The sequence below is a fragment of the Gopherus evgoodei genome, unplaced genomic scaffold (genome assembly GCF_007399415.2).
Source record: "Gopherus evgoodei ecotype Sinaloan lineage unplaced genomic scaffold, rGopEvg1_v1.p scaffold_47_arrow_ctg1, whole genome shotgun sequence".
Taxonomy (NCBI): domain Eukaryota; kingdom Metazoa; phylum Chordata; order Testudines; family Testudinidae; genus Gopherus; species Gopherus evgoodei.
Genome location: NW_022060068.1, coordinates 40429 through 61078, shown reverse-complemented (window position 1 = coordinate 61078; position 20650 = coordinate 40429). Strand labels below are relative to the sequence as shown.

At 46.4% G+C, this 20650-nt stretch overlaps 1 protein-coding gene across 5 annotated transcripts in view; it reads left to right on the top strand.

The window, feature by feature from the left end:
• Positions 1 to 20650, top strand: part of SMARCD3 (SWI/SNF related, matrix associated, actin dependent regulator of chromatin, subfamily d, member 3) — a 210912-nt gene that overhangs the window by 178035 nt on the left and 12227 nt on the right. For all 5 annotated transcript variants that reach the window (XM_030546621.1, XM_030546623.1, XM_030546620.1 and 2 more), the window contains one exon: positions 1972 to 2073. In XM_030546621.1, coding sequence (XP_030402481.1) covers positions 1972 to 2073 — 102 coding nt within the window. The remainder of the gene's footprint in view (positions 1 to 1971; positions 2074 to 20650) is intronic.

Genomic DNA, 20650 nt, shown 5'->3' with positions numbered 1-20650 from the left:
TTCTCAGTGGTGTCAGATAGGACAGACTCTTCTGCTGGGCTGTGTGTGTGGTTGGATAGATTAACAGTATTGTTAGGTGAGTTGAGGGTACCACTGTTGTAGCCCCCTGTGGCATGTAGTTTACTGTAATTGAAATAGTTTACTGTTCTTTTTCCTCTGTGGAGAAGTGAAGTGTGTGTTATAAATGGCTTGTATCATTTTCATAAAGTCCAGCCACATGGAAGTTTGTGTAGAAGATTGGTTTTGTATGAGAGTCTCCAGTTTTGAGAGCTCATTCTTGATCTTCTCCTGTCTGCTGTACAGGATGCTGATCAGGTGGTTCCTCAGTTTCTTTGAGAATGTGTGGCACAGTCTCTCACCATAGTTAGTGTAGTATGTCGATTGCAATGGATTTTTTTTTCCTTCAGTCCATTTGGTATGATGTCCATCTGTTTGCACTTGGAGAGGAAGATATCTGTCTGTATCTGTGTAAGTTTTTTGTTGAGGTTGATGGATTTCCACTCCATACGGCTAAATTTAGTGCCTTGCATGGTGTCAAGTATCAGGAGGTAGCCATGTATCCACAAAAACAACAAGAAGTCTGGGGGCACCTTATACACCCTTTATATATCCCATCACAGGTTGTATAAAAAATTCCAGTTTGCAGTATATATTGTATTATCCAACAAATAACATACCTTGATATAAAGAGAGATTGTATTTTAAGGCATATGCGCAAGGGAGAGAGCTGGAATTTTCTAACTTTGGAGGTAGGGTTGCCAAATGTCTAATCATACAAATCTGAACTCTCTTGCCCCGCCCATACTCCGCCCCTTCCCTGAGGCCCCATCTCTGCCCTGCCCCTTCTCTGAGGCCTTGCCCCCTGCTCACTCCATTCCCCCTTCCTCCATCGTTTGCTCTCCCCCACTCTCACTCACTTGCTCATTTTCACCAGGCTGGGGCAGGGGGTGTGAGCTGTGGGGAGGGACCAGAAATGAGGGGTTCAGGGTGCGTGAGGGGGCTCGGGACTGGGGCCCGGGGGTTGGAGTGCAGGGGGGTGAGAGTTCTGGCTGGGGGTGTGGGCTCTAGGGTGAGGCTAGGGATGAGGAATTTGGGGTGCAGGAGGGGGCTCGGTTGGGGGTTGCAGCAGAAGGGTTTGGAGTGTAGGAGGAGGCACTGGGCTGGGGCAGTCTGTTGAGGTGCGGGATGTGGGAGGGTGAGGGTTTTGGCTGGAGTGTGTGGGCTCTGGTGTGGGGCTGGAGATGAGGAGTTTGGGGTTCAGGAAGGGTCTCAGGCTGGGGCAGAGTGTTGGTGTGTGGGAGGGGGTGTGGGGTGCAGGCTCTGGGAGGGACTTTGAGTGTGGGAGGGGGCTCAGGGCTGGGGCAAGGGTTTGGGTGCAGGAAGGGGGCTCAGGGCTGCAGCAGAGGGTTGGGGTGCAGGTTCCGGTGACGCTTACCTCAGGCAGCTCCCGGAAGTGTCCAATATGTCCCTGTGGCTCCAAGGCATTGGAGCAGCCAGGGGCTCTGTGCACTGCCTTTGCCCACAAACACAGCCTCCGCAGCAGCTCCCATTGGCTGCAGTTCCCAGCCAATGGGAGCTGAAGAGCCAGCGCTAGGGGTAGCGTACAGAATCTCACTGGCTGCCCTTGCGCCTAGGAGTCGTAGGGACATGCTGCTGCTTCCGGGAGCTGCATGGAGCCAGGACAGGCAGGGAATCTGCCTTAGCCCCTCTGTGCCGCTGACCAGAATTTTAACGGCCTCATCAGAGGTGCTTACTGGAGCTGCCCGGGTCCCTTTTCGACCAGGCATTCTGGTCAAAAACTGGACACCTGGCAATACTGTTCTGAGGGGGTGATTTCAGAATCTTACTGTTGAACTAATGATAATTTTTGCATGAAAACTATATATACACATCCACAACCACACAATCTCCCAGGTCAGACAGGGGCAAACTGGGACTGACCTTCTTCCTGTTCTGTTTCTCCTCTGGCAGTGGCATAGAACTCCCACTACCCAGGAGACTGATGGCTTCCAGGTGAAGAGGCCTGGTGATGTGAGTGTGCGGTGCACACTTCTCCTCATGTTGGATTACCAGGTCAGTGCATTGCGCTTGGTGAGGTTGTTGCTGACACAGAACACAAATCATAGATTACAAGGCCAGAAGGGACTACTGAGATCATCTGTTCTGATCTCCTGTATAAGACAGGCCATAGGACTTTGAATTAATTCCTGTTTGATCTGTAGCCTGTCTTTTATTAAAAAAAAAATAAAATCCAATCTTGATTTTAAAATTGCCAGTGATGCAGAATCCATAGAATCATTGCTAAATTGTTCCACTTGTTAATTACCCTCACTGTTAAAAATGGATGCCTTATTTCCAGTCCTAATTTGTCTAGCTTCAACATCCAGCTATCGTATTATAATTTTATTTGCTAGACTGAAGAGCTACTATCAAATATTTGTTCCCTATGCAGGTACTTATAGACTATGATAAAGTCACCCCTTAACCTTCTCTTTGTTAAGCTAAACAGATGGAGCTCCTTGAGTCTGTCACTATAAAGTATGTTTTCTATTCCTTTAATTATTGTCATGGCTCTTCTTTGAACCCTTACCAATTTATCAACATCCTCATTGAATTGTGGACACCAGAACTAGACATGCTATTCCAGCAGCAGTTGCACCAATGCCAAATACAGAGGTAAAATAATCTCTCTACTCCTACTCAAAATCAGTATTCCCTCTAACTTTTCCCACCCATGTGCGGAATGAACTTTGTTATATGCACCAATATGGAGGTGATGTGTGACACATCACCTTCATATTGGTGCACATAACAAAATTCATGTGGTGGGGCCAAGGGGTTTGGAGTGTGGGAGGGGGCTTAGGGCTGGGGCAGAGGGTTGGGGTGCATGGGTTTGAGGGCTCCGGCTGGGGATATAAGCTCGGGTGGGGCCAAGGATGAGGAGCTCAGGGCTAGGACAGAGGGTTGGGTGCTGGAGGTGCAGGCTCTGGGGTGGGGCCAGGGATAACAGGTTTGGGGTGCAGCAGGTCCAGGATGGGACTGGGTTCGGGCTGCGGGAGGGACGCCCTGGCCGTCTCTAGGGCTGTGCCGGGCTGCTCCAGCTGCACCTGGATCCATGGTAGGCTGGGCCATGCCTAGGTCCCGGCCAGGACGGGACAGGATGCTCCAGCTGCAGGTGAGTCTAGGCTGGGCTGCCCTGGCCATGGCTGGGTCCAGTCCAGGCTGCACCACCCTGGCCGCTGCAGGTCCAGGCTTCAGCAGAGTAGGGGCCAGTGAATGATTGCTGCAGCAGGTCCGGGCCACCCTGGCCGCAGCAGGTTGGGGGCTGGATTAAGCTAGGGAAGGGGAAGGAGCGCTCCTCCCCTGGGCGGTCCCTGGCTGCGGCAGGTCCCTGGGCGGGGACCCTAAACAGGCTGCTGCGTGGCCGTGCAATTTACAGGGAACTTAGCTCGAAATACCCATTTATGTATCTAAGGATTGGGTTAGCCCTTTTGGCCACAGTTCCTCACTGGTAGCTCATGTTCAGCTGATTATCCACTATGACCCCTACATCTTTTTCAGAGTTACTTTTTCTCAGCATAGGGTCCCCCATCTTGTAAATATGGCCTACATTCTTTGTTTCGAAATGTATACATTTACATTTAGCCCTTCCACTTCTTCAAGCTGCATCATCAAGAGTAGGAACATGCAGAAACCACTTGAAGAGGTTCTTGTTTTTTGATGCTGATAGCTCTGTGGATGCTCTTATTTGTGTTTGGGAGCAGCTTATTATGGTTTAGTTTAAATTTGTTCCTAATTGGCTGAAGCTAAACCAAATAAGAGAGAGAGTCCACATAGCCTTTTGCAACAGTTTAACCAAGTCGATGTAAAAAATAAAAATACTGACAGAATCTATTTTCCATAAACCTGTGTTGATTGGCATTCATTATATTACCCTCCTTTATTTTTTTATTAATCAAGCTATTCATTAGCAATGTAAATGGTGATACTAACTCAAGTTAGCCCCTCAAGGGGGAAAGGTGCCTCAAGGGTGTAACTTTCATACTGGTGCAATTTTTTTCTTAAATCCATTTAGTCACTGAAAGAGTAGCAGGAGTGGGACAAGCTGAAAATGAGGCCTGGTAAATGTACATAGATTTGTGCTCTTAGATAGATAGACTGTTCAATGGAAGAATTCCCCATGTGACACAGAGACCCCTTGGCAAAGGGACCCCTGTTGTTTGCAAAGAGTTCACTTCAGACCTGAAAAACTCATTACACCAAACATGTCTTACAGGCTGTCTGTCCATAAAGAATATCATGTAAGATATCTACAAAAAGCTCATAACCTGTCAAAACATCATCATTGCAGATAATACCAAGATGGGAGGAATAGCAAGTGCTTTTGAGAATGAATTAAAATTCAAAATGATCTAGACAAACTGGAGTAAATAGGATGAAATTCAATAAGGACAAACGCAAAGTACATCACTTAGGAAGGAACAATCAGTTGCAGACATACAAAATGAGTCTTACTGCCTAGGAAGGAGCACTGCGGAAAGAGATCTAGGGGTCATAGTGGGTCACAAGCTAAGTATGAGTCAACAGTGTAACACTGTTGCAAAAAAAAGCACTCATTCTGGGATGTATTAGCAGGAGTGTTGTAAGCAAGATGTCATAAACATATGGTTAAGGGTTAATGTCTCTTTTACCTGTAAAGGGTTAAGAAGCTCAGTAAACCTGGCTGACACCTGACCAGAGGACCAATAGGGGGACAAGATACTTTCAAATCTTGGTGGAGGGAAGTCTTTGTTTGTGCTTTTTGTTTTGTTCGTTGTTCGCTCTTGGGACTAAGAGAGACCAGACGTACATCCAGGCTCTCCAAATCTTTCTGAATCAGTCTGTCATGTTTCAAAATTGTAAGTAATAGCCAAGCAAGGCGGATTAGTCTTATTTTTGTTTTCTCAACTTGTAAACGTTTCTTTTTGCTGGAAGGATTTTTACCTCTGTTTGCTGTACCTTTGAATCTAAGGCTGGAAGGGGACAGGGTGTCCCTCTGGTCTATATGAATCTGAGTACCCTGTAAAGCATTTTCCATCCTGATTTTACAGAGATAATTTTTACTTTTTTCTTTCTTTAATTAAAAGCTTCCTTTTTAAGAATCTGATTGATTTTCCTTGTTTTAAGATCCAAGGGGATTGGGTCTGAACTCACCAGGGATTGGTGGGGGGAAAGGAGGGCGGATTGTTAATTCCTCCTTGTTTTAAGATCCAAGGAGTTTGGATCGGTGTGAAGCTTCTCAAGGCAATCCAGGGAGGGGAAAGTCTGGGGGGAAAAGAGGGGGGATGGTTAATTTCTCCTTGTTTTAAGATCCAAGGGGTTTGGATCTGTCTTCTCCAGGGAAGGTTTTGGGGGAACAGAAAGTGTGCCAGATGCTAAATTCTGGCTGGTGGCAGTGTACCAGATCTAAGCTAGTAATTAAGCTTAGAAGTGTTCATGCAGATCCCCACTTTTGTACTCCAAAGTTCAAAGTGGGAAAAAAACCTTGACATGATGAACAGCGGTTTGGGATTTTTTAGGAACCAAAAGCCAGTAGGATTTTTTTTTCTCTGCTTTCTAGCTGCTTGAAAAGCAGCCTGAGGGCAGAGGTGTTAAGTTTTTTAACAAGGGTCTTTGTTAAGAGGAGGCTTCAAGCTGTGAGCAAGCAGACAGCAAAAAGGAATTTACAAGTTGAATTGTTTTCTTTCTTTCTACCTCTCGGGTATAGCTAGTTAGAAAATCTCTGTTAACCAAGCAGCCTTGAGCGGAGTACATCCCAGTTTTCAGTGAGCTGCAGAGGGGGGTTTGGCCAGCACAAGAAAGCAGAAAAATGGGTACCAGTGGAGCAACTAACAAACTAGAAATGGCTAGGCTGGACGCAGAAGAGAAAGCCAAAGAGGCTGACCACAGGAGAACTATGGAGATGAAACAGAAAGAGACAGAGATGAAAGAAAAAGAGATGGAGATGAGAGAAAGAGAAGAAAAAGCCAAAGAGGCTAACCACCGGAGGGCTTTGGAGCTCCAGAGGGAGGCTCACCAGCAGGCCCTGGAATTAGCAAAGGTTACGCCGGATGTACCAGCCAACCCTAACAGCCCTTCTCCAGGTACTGTTTCCCATCCCAGAAAATTCCCCACCTACAAGGCAGGTGATGATACTGAGGCCTTCTTAGAAAATTTTGGAAGGACCTGCCATGGGTACAGCATCCCTACAGACCAGTACATGTTAGAGCTGAGGCCACAGCTCAGTGGACCCTTAGCAGAGGTGGGGGCTGAAATGCCTAAGGAACACATTATAATCTTTTTCAAACCAAGGCCAGAATCAGAATGGGGGTAATACCTGAGCATGCCCGCCGGCAGTTCAGAGCCCTAAGGTGGAAACCAGACGTGTCATTTACCCAACACGCCTACCACATTGGAAAGAATTGGGATGCCTGGATATCAGGAGCAAATGCTAACTCTCTGGAAGAGCTGTCCCTCTTAATGCAAATGGAACAGTTCTTAGAGGGTGTTCCTGAGGAAATAGAAAGGTACATCCTAGATGGGAAGCCCAAAACTGTAACCAAGGCAGGGGAGATTGGAGCCAGATGGGTGGAAGTGGCAGAAAAGAAAAAAACTACTAGCAAGGGGAGCGAATATCAGAGGGGGCAAACCGAAAATAAACCCTATCACTGAGGACAACCCAAGACCCCACCTACCACCCCAGGGAAGCCCCAGACACCCTATTGTCCCACCTCACCAGTCTTCAGCAATCCACCTCGACCCAGTGACCAGTCAGCTGGGCGATGTTTTAAATGTAATGAGCTAGGACATATAAAGGCCAACTGCCCCAAGAACCCCAACCAAGTACAGTTCATTACACCACCATCACACCAAAGATCCCCAGGCCCAGATGCCTCTCAAATACTCTCGGAGCGAAGGGAAACCTTGAGAGTGGGTGGAAAGAAGGTTATCGCGTGGAGAGACACGGGGGCACAAGTGTCAGCTATCCACCAATTCTTAGTGGACCCCAAATTCATCAACACAGAGGCCCAAGTGACAGTTCACCCATTCATGTCAAAATCTGTAAACTTGCCTACAGCTGAACTGCCTGTCCAGTACAAAGTCTGGTCAGGAATGTGGACTTTTGCAGTGTATGACAATTATCCCATCCCCATGCTACTGGGGGAAGACTTGGCCAACCAGGTGAAGCTGGCCAAGAGGGTGGGGATGGTTACACGCAGCCAAGCCAGGCAAGCTTCCAGACCCATCCCTGTTCCTGAGCCGTCCACAAGGGTCCCATCTGTATTACCAAAGACCCGGACAGATGTGGTGGACCCAGATCCCCTGCCAACAACTGCAACAGCCATAGTGCATCCAGTCCCAGAACCGGAACTGGAAAAGCAACTAGCACCCGAACCGTTGCCAACACTGACGCCAGCGCTTGCAAACCCATCTCCAACTCCAATGCCAGAGGGCACCAGCGGGCCTGAACTGGCAGAAGCAGCAGACAAGCCTACCCAAGAGGCTCAGCCAGAGCCTGAAATATCGCATAATACAGCAGCGGAAAGCGGTTCACCATCAACGAAAACAACCCCATCACCTGCATCGCTTCCAGAGGGACCAAGCCCAAGTCCACAGTCTAAGGAGGAACTGGTGTCTCCAGCCTCAAGGGAACAGTTCCAGGCTGAGCAGGAAGCAGATGACAGCCTTCAGAAAGCTTGGGCAGCGGCACGGAGCACCCCACTGCCTCTCAGCTCTTCTAACTGATCCTGGTTTGTTGTAGAATAAGGACTTTTATACAAGGAGACTCTTTCTGGTGGACACTAGGAAGACTAGCATCCTCAAAAACAGTTGGTAGTTCCAACTAAGTACCGGGTAAAGCTTTTAAGCTTAGCCCATGATCATCCCAGTGGCCATTCGGGGGTGAACAGAATCAGAGACGGGTTGGGAAAGTCCTTCTACTGGGAGGGGATGGGCAAGGACGTTGCTAATTATGTCCGGTCTTGTGAGGTGTGCCAAAGAGTGGGAAAGGCTCAAGACCAGGTCAAAGCTCCTCTCCAGCCACTCCCCATAATTGAGGTCCCATTTCAGTGAGTAGCTGTGGATATTCTGGGTCCTTTCCCAAAAAAGACCCCCAGAGGAAAGCAGTACATACTGACTTTCATGGATTTTAATACCCGATAGCCGGAAGCAGTAGCTCTAAGCAACACCAGGGCTAAGACTGTGTGCCAGGCCTTAGCAGACATTTTAGCCAGGGTAGGTTGGCCCTCCGACATCCTTACAGATTTGGGAACTAATTTCCTGGCAGGGACCATGAAAAATCTGTAGGAAGCTCATGGGATGAATCACTTGGTTGCCAACCCTTACCACCAAATGGCCTGGTGGAGAGGTTTAATGGAACTTTGGGGGCCATGATACGTAAATTCATAAATGAACACTCCAATGTTGGGACCTAGTGTTGCAGCACTTGCTGTTTGCCTACAGGGCTGTACCACATCCCAGTTTAGGGTTTTCACCATTCGAACTTGTGTATGGTCACGAGGTTAAGGGGCCATTACAGTTGGTGAAGCAGCAATGGGAAGGGTTTACGCCTTCTCCAGGAACTAACATTCTAGACTTTGTAAGCAACCTACAAAGCACCCTCCAACACTCTTTAGCCCTTGCTAAAGAAAACCTAAAGGATGCTCAGGAAGAGCAAAAGGCCTGGTATGATAAACATACCAGAGAGTGTTCCTTCAAAGTAGGAGACCAGGTTATGGTCTTAAAGGCACAACAGGCCCGTAAGATGGAAGCGTCATGGGAAGGGCCATTCACTGTCCAAGAGCACCTGGGAGCTGTTAACTATTTCATAGCGTTCCCCACCTCAACCCTAAAGCCTAAAGTGTACCATGTTAACTCTCTAAAGCCCTTTTATTCCAGAGAAGTAAAGGTTTGTCAGTTTACAGTCCAGGGAGGAGATGGCACTGAGTGGCCTGAAGGTGTCTACTACGAAGGAAAAAGTGATAGTGGCGTGGAAGAGGTGAACCTCTCCACAACCTTGGAACATCTGCAGCGGCAACAGTCAAGGAGCTGTGCACTAGCTTCGCCCCATTTTTCTCAGCCACCCCAGGACGGACTGAACGGGCATACCACTCCATTGACACAGGTAATGCTCACCCAATTAGAACCCACCCTACCGGGTGTCTTCTCATGCCCAAGCTGCTATGGAACGGGAGATCCAAAACATGCTACAGATGGGTATAATCCGCCCCTCTAACAGTGCATGGGCATCTCCAGTGGTTCTAGTACCCAAACCAGATGGGGAAATACGCTTTTGTGTGGACTACCGTAAGCTAAATGCTGTAACTCGTCCCGACAACTATCCAATGCCACGCACCAATGAGCTATTGGAGAAATTGGGACGTGCCCAGTTCATCTTTACATTAGATTTAACCAAGGGGTACTGGCAAGTACCGCTAAATGAACCCACCAAAGAAAGGTCAGCCTTCATCACCCATGCAGGGGTGTATGAATTTAATGTGCTTCCTTTCGGGCTGCGAAATGCACCCTCCACCTTCCAAAGACTTGTAGATGGTCGTCTAGCAGGATTGGGCGAATATGCAGTTGCCTACCTCGATGATGTGGCCATTTTTTCTGATTCATGGGCAGAATACCTGGAACACCTGGAAAAAGTCTTTGAGCGCATCAGGCAGGCAGCACTAACTGTTAAGGCTAAAAAGTGTCAAATAGGCCAAAATAGAGTGACTTACCTTGGACACCAGGTGGGTCAAGGAACAATAAACCCCCTACAGGCCAAGGTGGATGCTATCCAAAAGTGGCCTGTCCCAAAGTCAAAGAAACAGGTCCAATCCTTCTTAGGCTTGGCCAGATATTACAGGCGATTTTGTACCCCACTACAGCCAAATCGCTGCCCCACTAACAGACCTGACCAAAAAGACCTAGCCAAATGCAGTTAAGTGGACTAATGAGTGTTAGACGGCCCTTACCCAGCTTAAGGCGACACTCATGTCTGACCCTGTGCTAAGGGCCCCAGACTTTGACAAGCCATTCCTAGTAACCACAGATGCATCTGAGCGTGGTGTAGGAGCAGTTTTAATGCAGGAAGGACCGGATCAAAACTTCCATCCTGTCGTGTTTCTCACAAGAAACTGTCTGAGAGGGAAAGCCACTGGTCAATCAGTGAAAAAGAATGCTACGCCATTGTGTATGCCCTGAAAAAGCTATGCCCATACGTTTGGGAACGGCGGGTCCAGCTATAAACCGACCATGCTGCGCTAAAGTGGCTTCATACTGCCAAGAGAAACAACAAAAAACTGCTTCGATGGAGTTTAGCTCTCCAAGATTTTGATTTTGAAATTCAACACATTTCAGGAGCTTCTAACAAAGTAGCTGATGCACTCTCCCGTGAAAGTTTCCCAGAATCAACTGGTTAAAAATTGTCCTTAAAATGTGAAAAGTCTTGTAGTTTTACATAATTAGTAGTATATGTAAAGGTGCATGTGTTTTATTAATCTGTTTATTCCAAAGTCCTAGGAAGAAATCACCGCCAGTGTGGTTCCACACTGTCTGAGATTTGGGGGGCATGTCATAAACAGATGGTTAAGGGTTAATGTCTCTTTTACCTGTAAAGGGTTAAGAAGCTCAGTAAACCTGGCTGACACCTGACCAGAGGACCAATAGGGGGACAAGATACTTTCAAATCTTGGTGGAGGAAAGTCTTTGTTTGTGCTTTTTGTTTTGTTCGTTGTTCGCTCTTGGGACTAAGAGGGACCAGACGCACACCCAGGCTCTCCAAATCTTTCTGAATCAGTCTGTCATGTTTCAAAATTGTAAGTAATAGCCAAGCAAGGCGGATTAGTCTTATTTTTGTTTTCTCAACTTGTAAATGTTTCTTTTTGCTGGAAGGATTTTTACCTCTCTTTGCTGTACCTTTGAATCTAAGGCTTGTGGGGGTGGGGGGCTGGGTGTCCCTCTGGTCTATATGAATCTGAGTACCCTGTAAAGCATTTTCCATCCTGATTTTACAGAGATAATTTTTACTTTTTTCTTTCTTTAATTAAAAGCTTCCTTTTTAAGAATCTGATTGATTTTCCTTGTTTTAAGATCCAAGGGGATTGGGTCTGAACTCACCAGGGATTGATGGGGGGAAAGGAGGACGGATTGTTAATTCCTCCTTGTTTTAAGATCCAAGGGGTTTGGATCTGTGTTCCCCAGGGAAGGTTTTTGGGGAACAGAAAGTGTGCCAGACACTAAATTCTGGCTGGTGGCAGTGTACCAGATCTAAGCTAGTAATTAAGCTTAGAAGTGTTCATGCAGGTCCCCACTTTTGTACTCTAACATTCAAAGTGGGAAAAAAACCTTGACACAAGACATGAGGAGTAATTCTTCTGCTCTACTCCTTGCTGATTAAACCTCAACTCTCATAGACTCATAGACTTTAAGGTCAGGAGGGACCATTATGATCAAGTCTGACCTCCTGCACAATGGAGGCCACAGAATCTCACCCACCCACTCCTGTATCAAACCTGTGTCTGAGCCATTGAAGTCCTCAAGTCATGGTTTAAAACTTCAAGGTGCAGAGAATCCTCCAGCAAGTGACCTGTGCCCCACGCTGCAGAGGAAGGCAAAAAAAAATCCAGGCTTCTGGCGATCAGCTAAACTCTGAGCATGTGGGCAAGACTCACCAGCCAGACACCCAGGAAAGAATTCTCTGTAGTAACTCATATCCCACTCCATCTAACATCCCATCACAAGCCATTGGGCATATTTACCGCTAGCAGTCAAAGACGAATTAATTGCCAAAATTAGGCTATCCCATTATACCATCCCCTCCATAAACTTATCAAGCTTAGTCTTGAAGCCAGATATGTCTTTTGCCCCCACTGCTCCCCTTGCAAGGCTGTTCCAGAACTTCACTCCTCTAATGGTTAGAAACCTTCGTCTAATTTCAAATCTAAACTTCCTCATAGCCAGTTTATATTCATTTGTTCTTGTGTCCACATTGGTACTGAGCCTAAATAATTCCTGTCCTTCCCTGGTATTTATTCCTCTGATATATTTATAGAGAACAATCATATCTCCCCTCAGCCTTCTTTTGGCTAGGCTAAACAAGCCAAGCTCTTTGAGTCTCCTTTCATATGACAGGTTTTCCATTCCTCGGATCATCCTAGTAGCACTTCTCTGAATCTGTTCCAGTTTGAATTCATCCTTCTTAAACATGGGAGACCAGAACTGCACGCAGTATTCCAGATGAGGTCTCACCAGTGCCTTGTATAACGGTACTAACACCTCTTTATCTCTACTGGAAATACCTCACCTGATGCATCTCACCTCTTTATCTCTACTGGAAATACCTCACCTGATGCATCTCAAGACCACATTAGCTTTTTTCACGGCCATATGACATTGGCGGCTCATAGTCATCCTGTGATTAACCAATATTCCGAGGTCCTTCAACTCTGTTACTTCCAACTGATGCCTCCCCAGCTTATAACAATAGTTCTTGTTATTAATCCCTAAATGCATGACCTTGCAATTTTCATTATTAAATTTCATCCTATTACTGGTACTCCAGTTTACAAGGTCATCCAGATCTTCCTGTATGAAATCCCGGTCCTTCTCTGTATTGGCAATACCTCCCAGCTTTGTGTCATCTGCAAACTTTATTAGCACATTCCCATTTTTTGTGCCAAGGTCAGTAATAAAAGATTAAATAAGATTGGTTCCAAAACTGATCCCTGAGGAACTCCACTAGTAACGTCCCTCCAGCCTGACAATTCACTTTTCAGTACGACCCGTTTTAGTCTCCCCTTTAACCAGTTCCTTATCCACCTTTCCATTTTCATATTGATCCCCACCTTTTCCAATTTAGCTAATAATTCCCCATGTGGAACTGATCAAATGCCTTACTGAAATCGAGGTAAATTAGATCAACTGCATTTCCTTTGTCTAAAAAATCTGTTACCTTCTCAAAGAAGGAGATCAGGTTGGTTTAGCACAATCTACCTTTTGTAAAACCGTGTTGTAATTTGTCCCAATTACCGTTGATCTCAATGTCCTTGACTACTTTTTCCTTCAAATTTTTTTCCAAGACCTTGCATACTACAGATGCCAAACTGACAGGCCTGTAGTTACCCGGATCACATTTTCCCCCTTTCTTAATGATAGGAACTATGTTAGTAATTCTCCAGTCATACTGTACCACTCCTGAGTTTACAGATTCATTAAAAATTCTTGCTAATGGGCTTGCAATTTCATGTGACAGTTCCGTTAATATTCTTGGATGAAGATTATCTGGGCCCCCTGATTTCATCCCATTAAGCTGTTCGAGTTTGGCATCTACCTCGGATGTGGTAATATCTGTCTCTATATCCTCTTTCCTATTTGTCATCCTATCATTATCCCTAAGCTCCTCATTAGCCTCATTAAAGACTGAGGCAAAGTATTTGTTTAGATATTGGGCCATGCATAGATTATCCTTAACCTCTACTCCATCCTCAGTGTTTAGCGGTCCCACTTTCTTTCTTTGTTTTCTTCTTATTTGTATGGCTATAGAACCTTTTACTATTGGTTTTAATTCCCTTTGCAAGGTCCAACTCTACATGGCTTTTGGCCTTTCTAACTTTATCCCCACATGTTCTGACCTTAATAAGGTAGCTTTCTTTGCAGATCACACCCATCTTCCATTCCGTGTAGGCTTTTTGCTTTTTCTTAGTCACCTCTCTGAGATGCTTGCTCATCCAGGTTGGTCTACAACTCCTGCCTATGAATTTTTTCCCCTTTCTTGGGATGCAGGCTTCTGATAGTTTCTGTAACTTTGACTTGAAGTAATTCCAGGCTTCCTCCACCTTTCGTTCCCCCAAGTTCTTCAGTCCAATCCACTTCCCTAACTAATTTCCTTAATTCTTTAAAGTTAGCCCTTTTGAAATCAAAAACCCTAGTCACAGATCTATTTTGTTTATCCCTCCATTTAGTTTAAACTGAATTAGCTCATGATTGCTCGAACCAAGGTTGTCCCCTACAACCATTTCTTCTATGAGGTCCTCACTACTCACCAAAACCAAATCTAAAATGGCATCCCCTCTTGTTGGTTCAGCAACTACTTGGTGAAGGAATCCATCAGCTATCACATCTAGGAAAATCTGAGCCCTATTATTATTACTAGCACTTGTCCTCCAATCTATATCTGGGAAGTTAAAGTCTCCCATGATCACACAATTCCCATTAGTATTTACTTAATTGGGGTATTGTGTCCAGTTCTGGGCACCACATTTCAGGAAGGATGTGGACAAATTGGAAAAAGTCCAGAGAAAAGCAACAAAAATGATTAAAGGCCTAGAAAACATGACCTGCGAGGGAAATTGAAAAAATTGGGTTTGTTTAATCTGGAAAAGAGAAGACTGAGGGGAGACATAACAGTTTTCAAGTACGTAAAAGGTTCTTAAAAGGAGGAGGGAGAAGAATTGTTTTTCTTAACCTCTGAGGATAGGACAAGAAGCAATGGGCTTAAATTGTACAAGGGCAGTTTAGTTTGGACCTTAGGAAAAATTTCCTAACTATCAGGGTGGTTAAGCACTAGAATAAATTACCCAAGGAGGTTGTGGAATCTCCATTATTGGAGATTTTAAAGAGCAGGTTAGACAAACACCTATCAGGAATGGTCTAGATAATATTTTAGTCTTGCTTTGAGTGCAGGGGCCTGGACTAGATGACCTCTCGAGGTCCCTTTCAGTCCTATGATTCTATGATTGCAAGATGTGTGTATGGATAATAGTTAAGGAATAATGTATTCACATTGAAAGTATGCTTTATGGACTTGGAGTAGAAATCAGTTACCAGGAGATAATGTGTCTTTTTGATTACCCATTCAAGCAAGAAGGAGATGTCACCCTTTCCTAGGCCTGGTCTACACAATGATTTTAGGTCGAATTTAGGAGCATTACCTCGATTTAACCCTGGACTCGTCCACACGACGAAGCCCTTTTTTTGGACTTAAAGGGCTCTTTAAATTGATTTCTTTCCTCCACCTTCGATGAGGGGATTAGCGCTGAAATCGGCCTTGCCGGGTTGAATTTGGGGTTAGTGTGGATGCAATTCGACAATATTGGCCTCCGGGAGCTATCCCAGAGTGCTCCATTGTGACCGCTCTGGACAGCACTCTTAACTCAGATGCACTGGCCAGGTAGACAGGAAAAGCCCTGCAAACTTTTGAATTTAATTTCCTGTTTGGCCAGCGTAGTGAGCTGATCAGCACAGGTGACCATGCAGCACTCATCAGCAGAGGTGACCATGGAGTCCCAGAATCGCAAAAGAGTTCCAGCATGGACTGAACAGGAGGTATGGGATCTGATTGCTATATGGGGAGATGAATCCATGCTAGCTGAACTCTGTTCCAGTAAGCTAAATGCCAAAACATTTGAAAAAGTCTCCAAGGGCATGAAGGACAGAGGCTATAACAGGAACTCGTGGCAATGCTGCATGAAAATTAAGGAGCTCAGGCAAGCCTACCAGAGAGAGACAAACGACCGCTCTGGGTCACAGCTCCAAACATGCTTCTTCTATGATGAGCTGCATGCCATTCTAGGGGATGTGACGTTATTGATATAAGCTGGGACCATATAGAACGTGGTTGCAACCAAGGTCCTGTAGTGGCACCAAATCTTATGTAAAGGGGGTCATATAAGGTGTCTAAGACCAGGTTATGCGTTGCTGGTTATGATTATGCTGTCTATATGTATGTGTCATTTTGTAGTTGAAGTTATGAGTATTGGCTCTATACTGTCTGTATTTCAAATTTGTGCTGTGCTTCTGGATGACACCCCAGACAAGTTGGTGTTAGCTCTGCCTAGCCTGCTTGATGGCCTATTAAGGACCATCAGCTACACAATTGACCCATTGAGAGAAGGCAGATATACCTTGTAACTCAGCAAAGTATGCAGGAACTTGCCCATGTGACTCCAGACTCCATGTTGCCGTAATTTTCCACAGTAAGGACAAAGAGGTGTTCTTACACCTGGAAATAACTATAAAAGGCTGATGTCTCATCTCCATCTTGTCTTCAGTCCTGCTTCTTACCTCTTGAGGGACTTTGCTACAAACTGAAGCTCTGAACAAAGGACTGAATGACCCATCCCGGCTGTGGATGTACTGTACTCCAGAGGCTTGATTTGAACCTGCAGTTTACTCCATCACTGCTACATGCCTGAACTAAGAACTTTGCCATTACTGGATGTAATTAATTCCATTTAACCAGTTCTAGCTCTCATCTGTATCTTTTTCCTTTTGTGAATAAACCTTTAGATTTTAGATTCTAAAGGATTGGCAACAGCGTGATTTGTGGGTAAGATCTGATTTGTATATTGACCTGATTCTAGGGCTTGATTCTTTGGGATCAAGAGAACCTTTTTCCTTTATTGGGGTGTTGGTTTTCATAACCATTCATCCCCAGGATGAGTGGCACTGGTGGTGATACTGGGAAACTGGAGTGTCTAAGGGAATTGCTTGTGTGACTTGTGGTTAGCCAGTGGGGTGAGACCAAAGTCCTCTTTGTCTGGCTGGTTTGGTTTGCCTTAGAGTTGGAAAAACCCCAGCTTTGGGCTGTAACTGCCCTGTTTAAGCAATTAGTCCTGAACTGGCACTCTCAGTTGGGTCCCGCCAGAACCGCATCGTCATAGGGGGTGCAGCCACCAGTACCCCAACCCTGTGCTTTGACTCCATCAATGGAGTAGGACGCAACACAGAAGTGGGTTTTGGGGACAAGGAAGATGATGAGGAGGAGGTTGAAGATAGCTCACAGCAAGGAAGTGGAGAAATTGGTTTCTCCAACAGCCAGGATCTGTTTCTCACCCTGGACCTGGAGCCAGTAACCCCCGAACCCACCCTAAGCTACCTCCCAGACCTGCCAGGCGGAGAAGGGACCTCTGGTGAGTGTACCTTTGTAACTATTAGACATGGTTTAAAAGCAAGCGTGTTTAATGATCAATTTGCCCTGGCATTCGCAGCCAGTACAGCTACTGGAAAAGTCTGTTAATGTGTCTGGGAATGGAGTGGAAATCCTCCAGGCACATCTCCATAAAGCTGTCCTGGATGTACTCCCAAAGCCTTTGCAAAAGATTTCTGGGGAGGGCAGCCTTATTCTGTCCTCCATGGTAGGACACTTTACCACACCAGGCCAGCAGCACCTAGTCAGGAATCATTGCAGAACAAAGCATTGCAGCATATGGTCCTGGTGTTTGCTGGCATTCAAACAACATCCGGTCTTTATCTCTCTGTGTTATCCTCAGGAGAGTGATATCATTCATGGTCACCTGGTTGAAGTAGGGTGGTTTTATTAAGCGGACATTCAGAGGTGCCCATTCCTGCTGGGCTGTTTGCCTGTGGCTGAACAGAAATGTTCCCCACTGTTAGCCATGTGTCTGGGAAGGGGTAAAGGCATCAAAATGCAACCTTTTAATGAAAGCACATGGGCTATGTAATGTTAACAGCTGGAGTGTACTTCTTCTATAAAATGTGTCTTTTTAACTACCGCTTTCCCTTTTTTTTCCTCCACCAGCTGCATATGTTTCTCCTTCCCAGAGGCTAGTGAAAATTAGAAGCCGAAAAAAACACACTTGGGATGAAATGTTCTCTGAGCTCATGCTGTCCTCCCACACTGACAGAGCCTAGCAAAATGCATGGAGGCAGACAATGTCAGAGTGCAGGAAAGCACAATATGAACACGAGGAGAGGTGGCAGGCTGAAGAGAGTGAGTGGCGGGCTGAAGATGATAGGTGGTGTCAGCTTGCTGACAGAAGACAGGAGTCAATGCTCAGGCTGCTGGAGCATCAAACTCAAATGATCCAGTGTATGGTTGAGCTGCAGGAAAGGCAGCAGGAGCACAGACCGCTGCTACAGCCCATGTGACCAACCGCTGTCCTCCCCAACTTCCATAGCCTCCTCACCCAGACGCCCAAGAATGTGGTGGGGGAGGCCTCTGGCGACGCAGCCACTCCACCCCAGAGGATTGCCCAAGCAACAGAAGGCTGGCATTCAATAGGTTTTAAAGATTTTAAGTTTTAAAGTGCAGTGTGGCCTTGTCCTTCCCTCCGACCCCACCCCACCCGGTGCTTCCCTCCTCCCCCACCCCTCCCCGGGCTACCTTGGCAGTTATCCCTCTATTTGTGTGATGAATTAATAAAGAATGCATGAATGTGAAGCAACAATGACTTTATTGCCTCTGCAAGCGATGATCAAAAGTGGGAGAGGAGAGTGGTTAGCTTACAGGGAAGTAGAGTGAAACAAGGAGGGTTTTGGGCGGGGGTCATCAAGGATAAACAAGCAGAACTTTCACACCGTAGCCTGGCCAGTCATGAAACTGGTTTTCAAAGCTTCTCTGATGCGCAGTGCTTCCTGGTGTGCTCTTCTAATTGCCCTGATGTCTGGCTGTACGTAATCAATGGCCAGGTGATTTGCCTCAACCTCCCACCCCACCATAAGCATCTGCCCCTTATTCTCACAGATATTGTGGCGCGCATAGCAAGCAGTAATAACAATGGGAATATTGGTTTCGCTGAGATCTATCCGAGTCAGTAAACTGCAGCAGCGTGCTTTTAAACGTCCAAATGTGCATTCTACCACCATTCTGCACTTGCTCAGCCTATAGTTGAACAGCTCCTGATTACTGTCCAAGCTGCCTATGTACGGCTTCATGAGCCATGGCATTAAGGAGTGGGCTGGGTCCCCAAGGATAACTATAGGCATTTCAACATTCCCAGTGGTTATTTTCTGGTCTGGGAAGAAAGTCCCTTCCTGCAGCTTTTGAAATAGACCAGAGTTCCTGAAGATGCTAGCGTCATGTACCTTTCCCGGCCATCCCACACTGATGTAGGTGAAACGTCCCTTGTGATCCACCAGTGCTTGCAGCACCATTGAAAAGTACCCCTTTTGGTTTATGTACTCGCTGGCTTGGTGCTCCGGTGCCAAGATAGGGATATGAGTTCCGTCTGTTGCCCCACCACAGTTAGGGAATCGCACCGCAGCAAAGCCATCCACTATGGCCTGCACCTTTCCCAGAGTCATCACCCTTGATATCAGCAGCTCTTTGATTGCATTGGCTACTTGGATCACAGCAGCCCCCAAAATAGATTTGCCCATCCAAATTGATGCCCAACTGACCAGTAGCTGTCTGGCATTGCAAGCTTCCACAGGGCTATTGCCACTCACTTCTCAACTGTGAGGGCTGCTCTCATCTTGGTATTCTGGTGCTTCGGGGCAGGGGAAAGCAAGTCACAAAGTTCCATGAAAGTGCCCTTACACATGCGAAAGTTTCGCAGCCACTGGGAATCATCCCAGACCTGCAACACTATGCGGTCCCACCAGTCTGTGCTTGTTTCCCGGGCCCAGAATCGGCGTTCCACGGCATGAACCTGTCCCATTAACACCATGATGTGCACGTTGCCGGGGCCCATACTTTGTGAGAAGTCTGTGTCCATGTCCTCATCACTCTCGTGACTGCGCTACCGTCACCACCTCACCAGGTTTTGCTTTGGCAGGTTCTGTTTCTACATATACTGCAGGATAATGCACGTGGTGTTTTCAGTGCTCATAACTGCCGCGATGATCTGAGCAGGCTCCATGTTCCCAGTGCTATGGTGTCTGTGCTGAAAAAAGGTGCGAGACGATTGTCTGCCGTTGCTCTGACAGAGGGAGGGGCGACTGATGACATGGCTTACAGGGAATTAAAATCAACAAAGGGGGTGGCTTTGCATCAATGATAAACACAAACAACTGTCACATAGAATGGCCCCCTCAAGGATTGAACTCAAAACCCTGGGTTTAGCAGGCCATTGATTTCACGGGGGGAAGAAGGGGGGAGCAAATGAATACAAAACAAATTGGGTCTATTTCTTGTTTTGATCCACTCCATCTATCTTTTACATCTTAGGCTGGTAGCAGACGTAGTATGACTGCTAGCCATCGTCATCTCCTGGCTGCTCACCAGAAGATGCTGCATTACGATTGCTAGTCATCATCATCTCCTTGCTGCTCACCAGAAGATGGGAATGACCTGGCTGAGTCACTCCCATGTCTACCCAGGTGCCCCTGACCAATCTCATCGAGGTCGGCTAAAAGAGCACCCAGGAGTATGATGACGACAGATACCAGTCGTAATGCACTATCTGCTTCCAAAAGACAATGAGCTGCTGCTGTGTAGCAATACAGTCCCATGTCTGCCAGCACCCAGGAGACTTATAGTGACCGTGAGCTGAGCAGGCTCCATGCTTGCCATGTTATTGCGTCTGCACAGCTAACCCAGGAAAAAAGGTGTGAAATCATTGTCTGCCATTGCTGTCATGGGGTGGGGGGGGCTGACGATATGTACCCAGAACTACCCGCGACACTGTTTTTGCCCCATCAGGCATTGGGATCTCAATCTAAAATTCCAATGCGTGGTGGAGACCGCGGGATAGCTACCCACAGCTCAACACTTCGGAAGTCAACACTCTCCTTGGTACTGTGGATGCAGTCCACCGACTTAATGCACTTAGATCATTTTGTGTTGGGAGACACACAATCGACTGTATAAAAACGATTTCTAAAAAAACCGACTTCTGTTTGACCTAATTGCATAGTGTAGACATATCCCTAGTCAGCCAGTGAGGTAATGCAAGGTTCT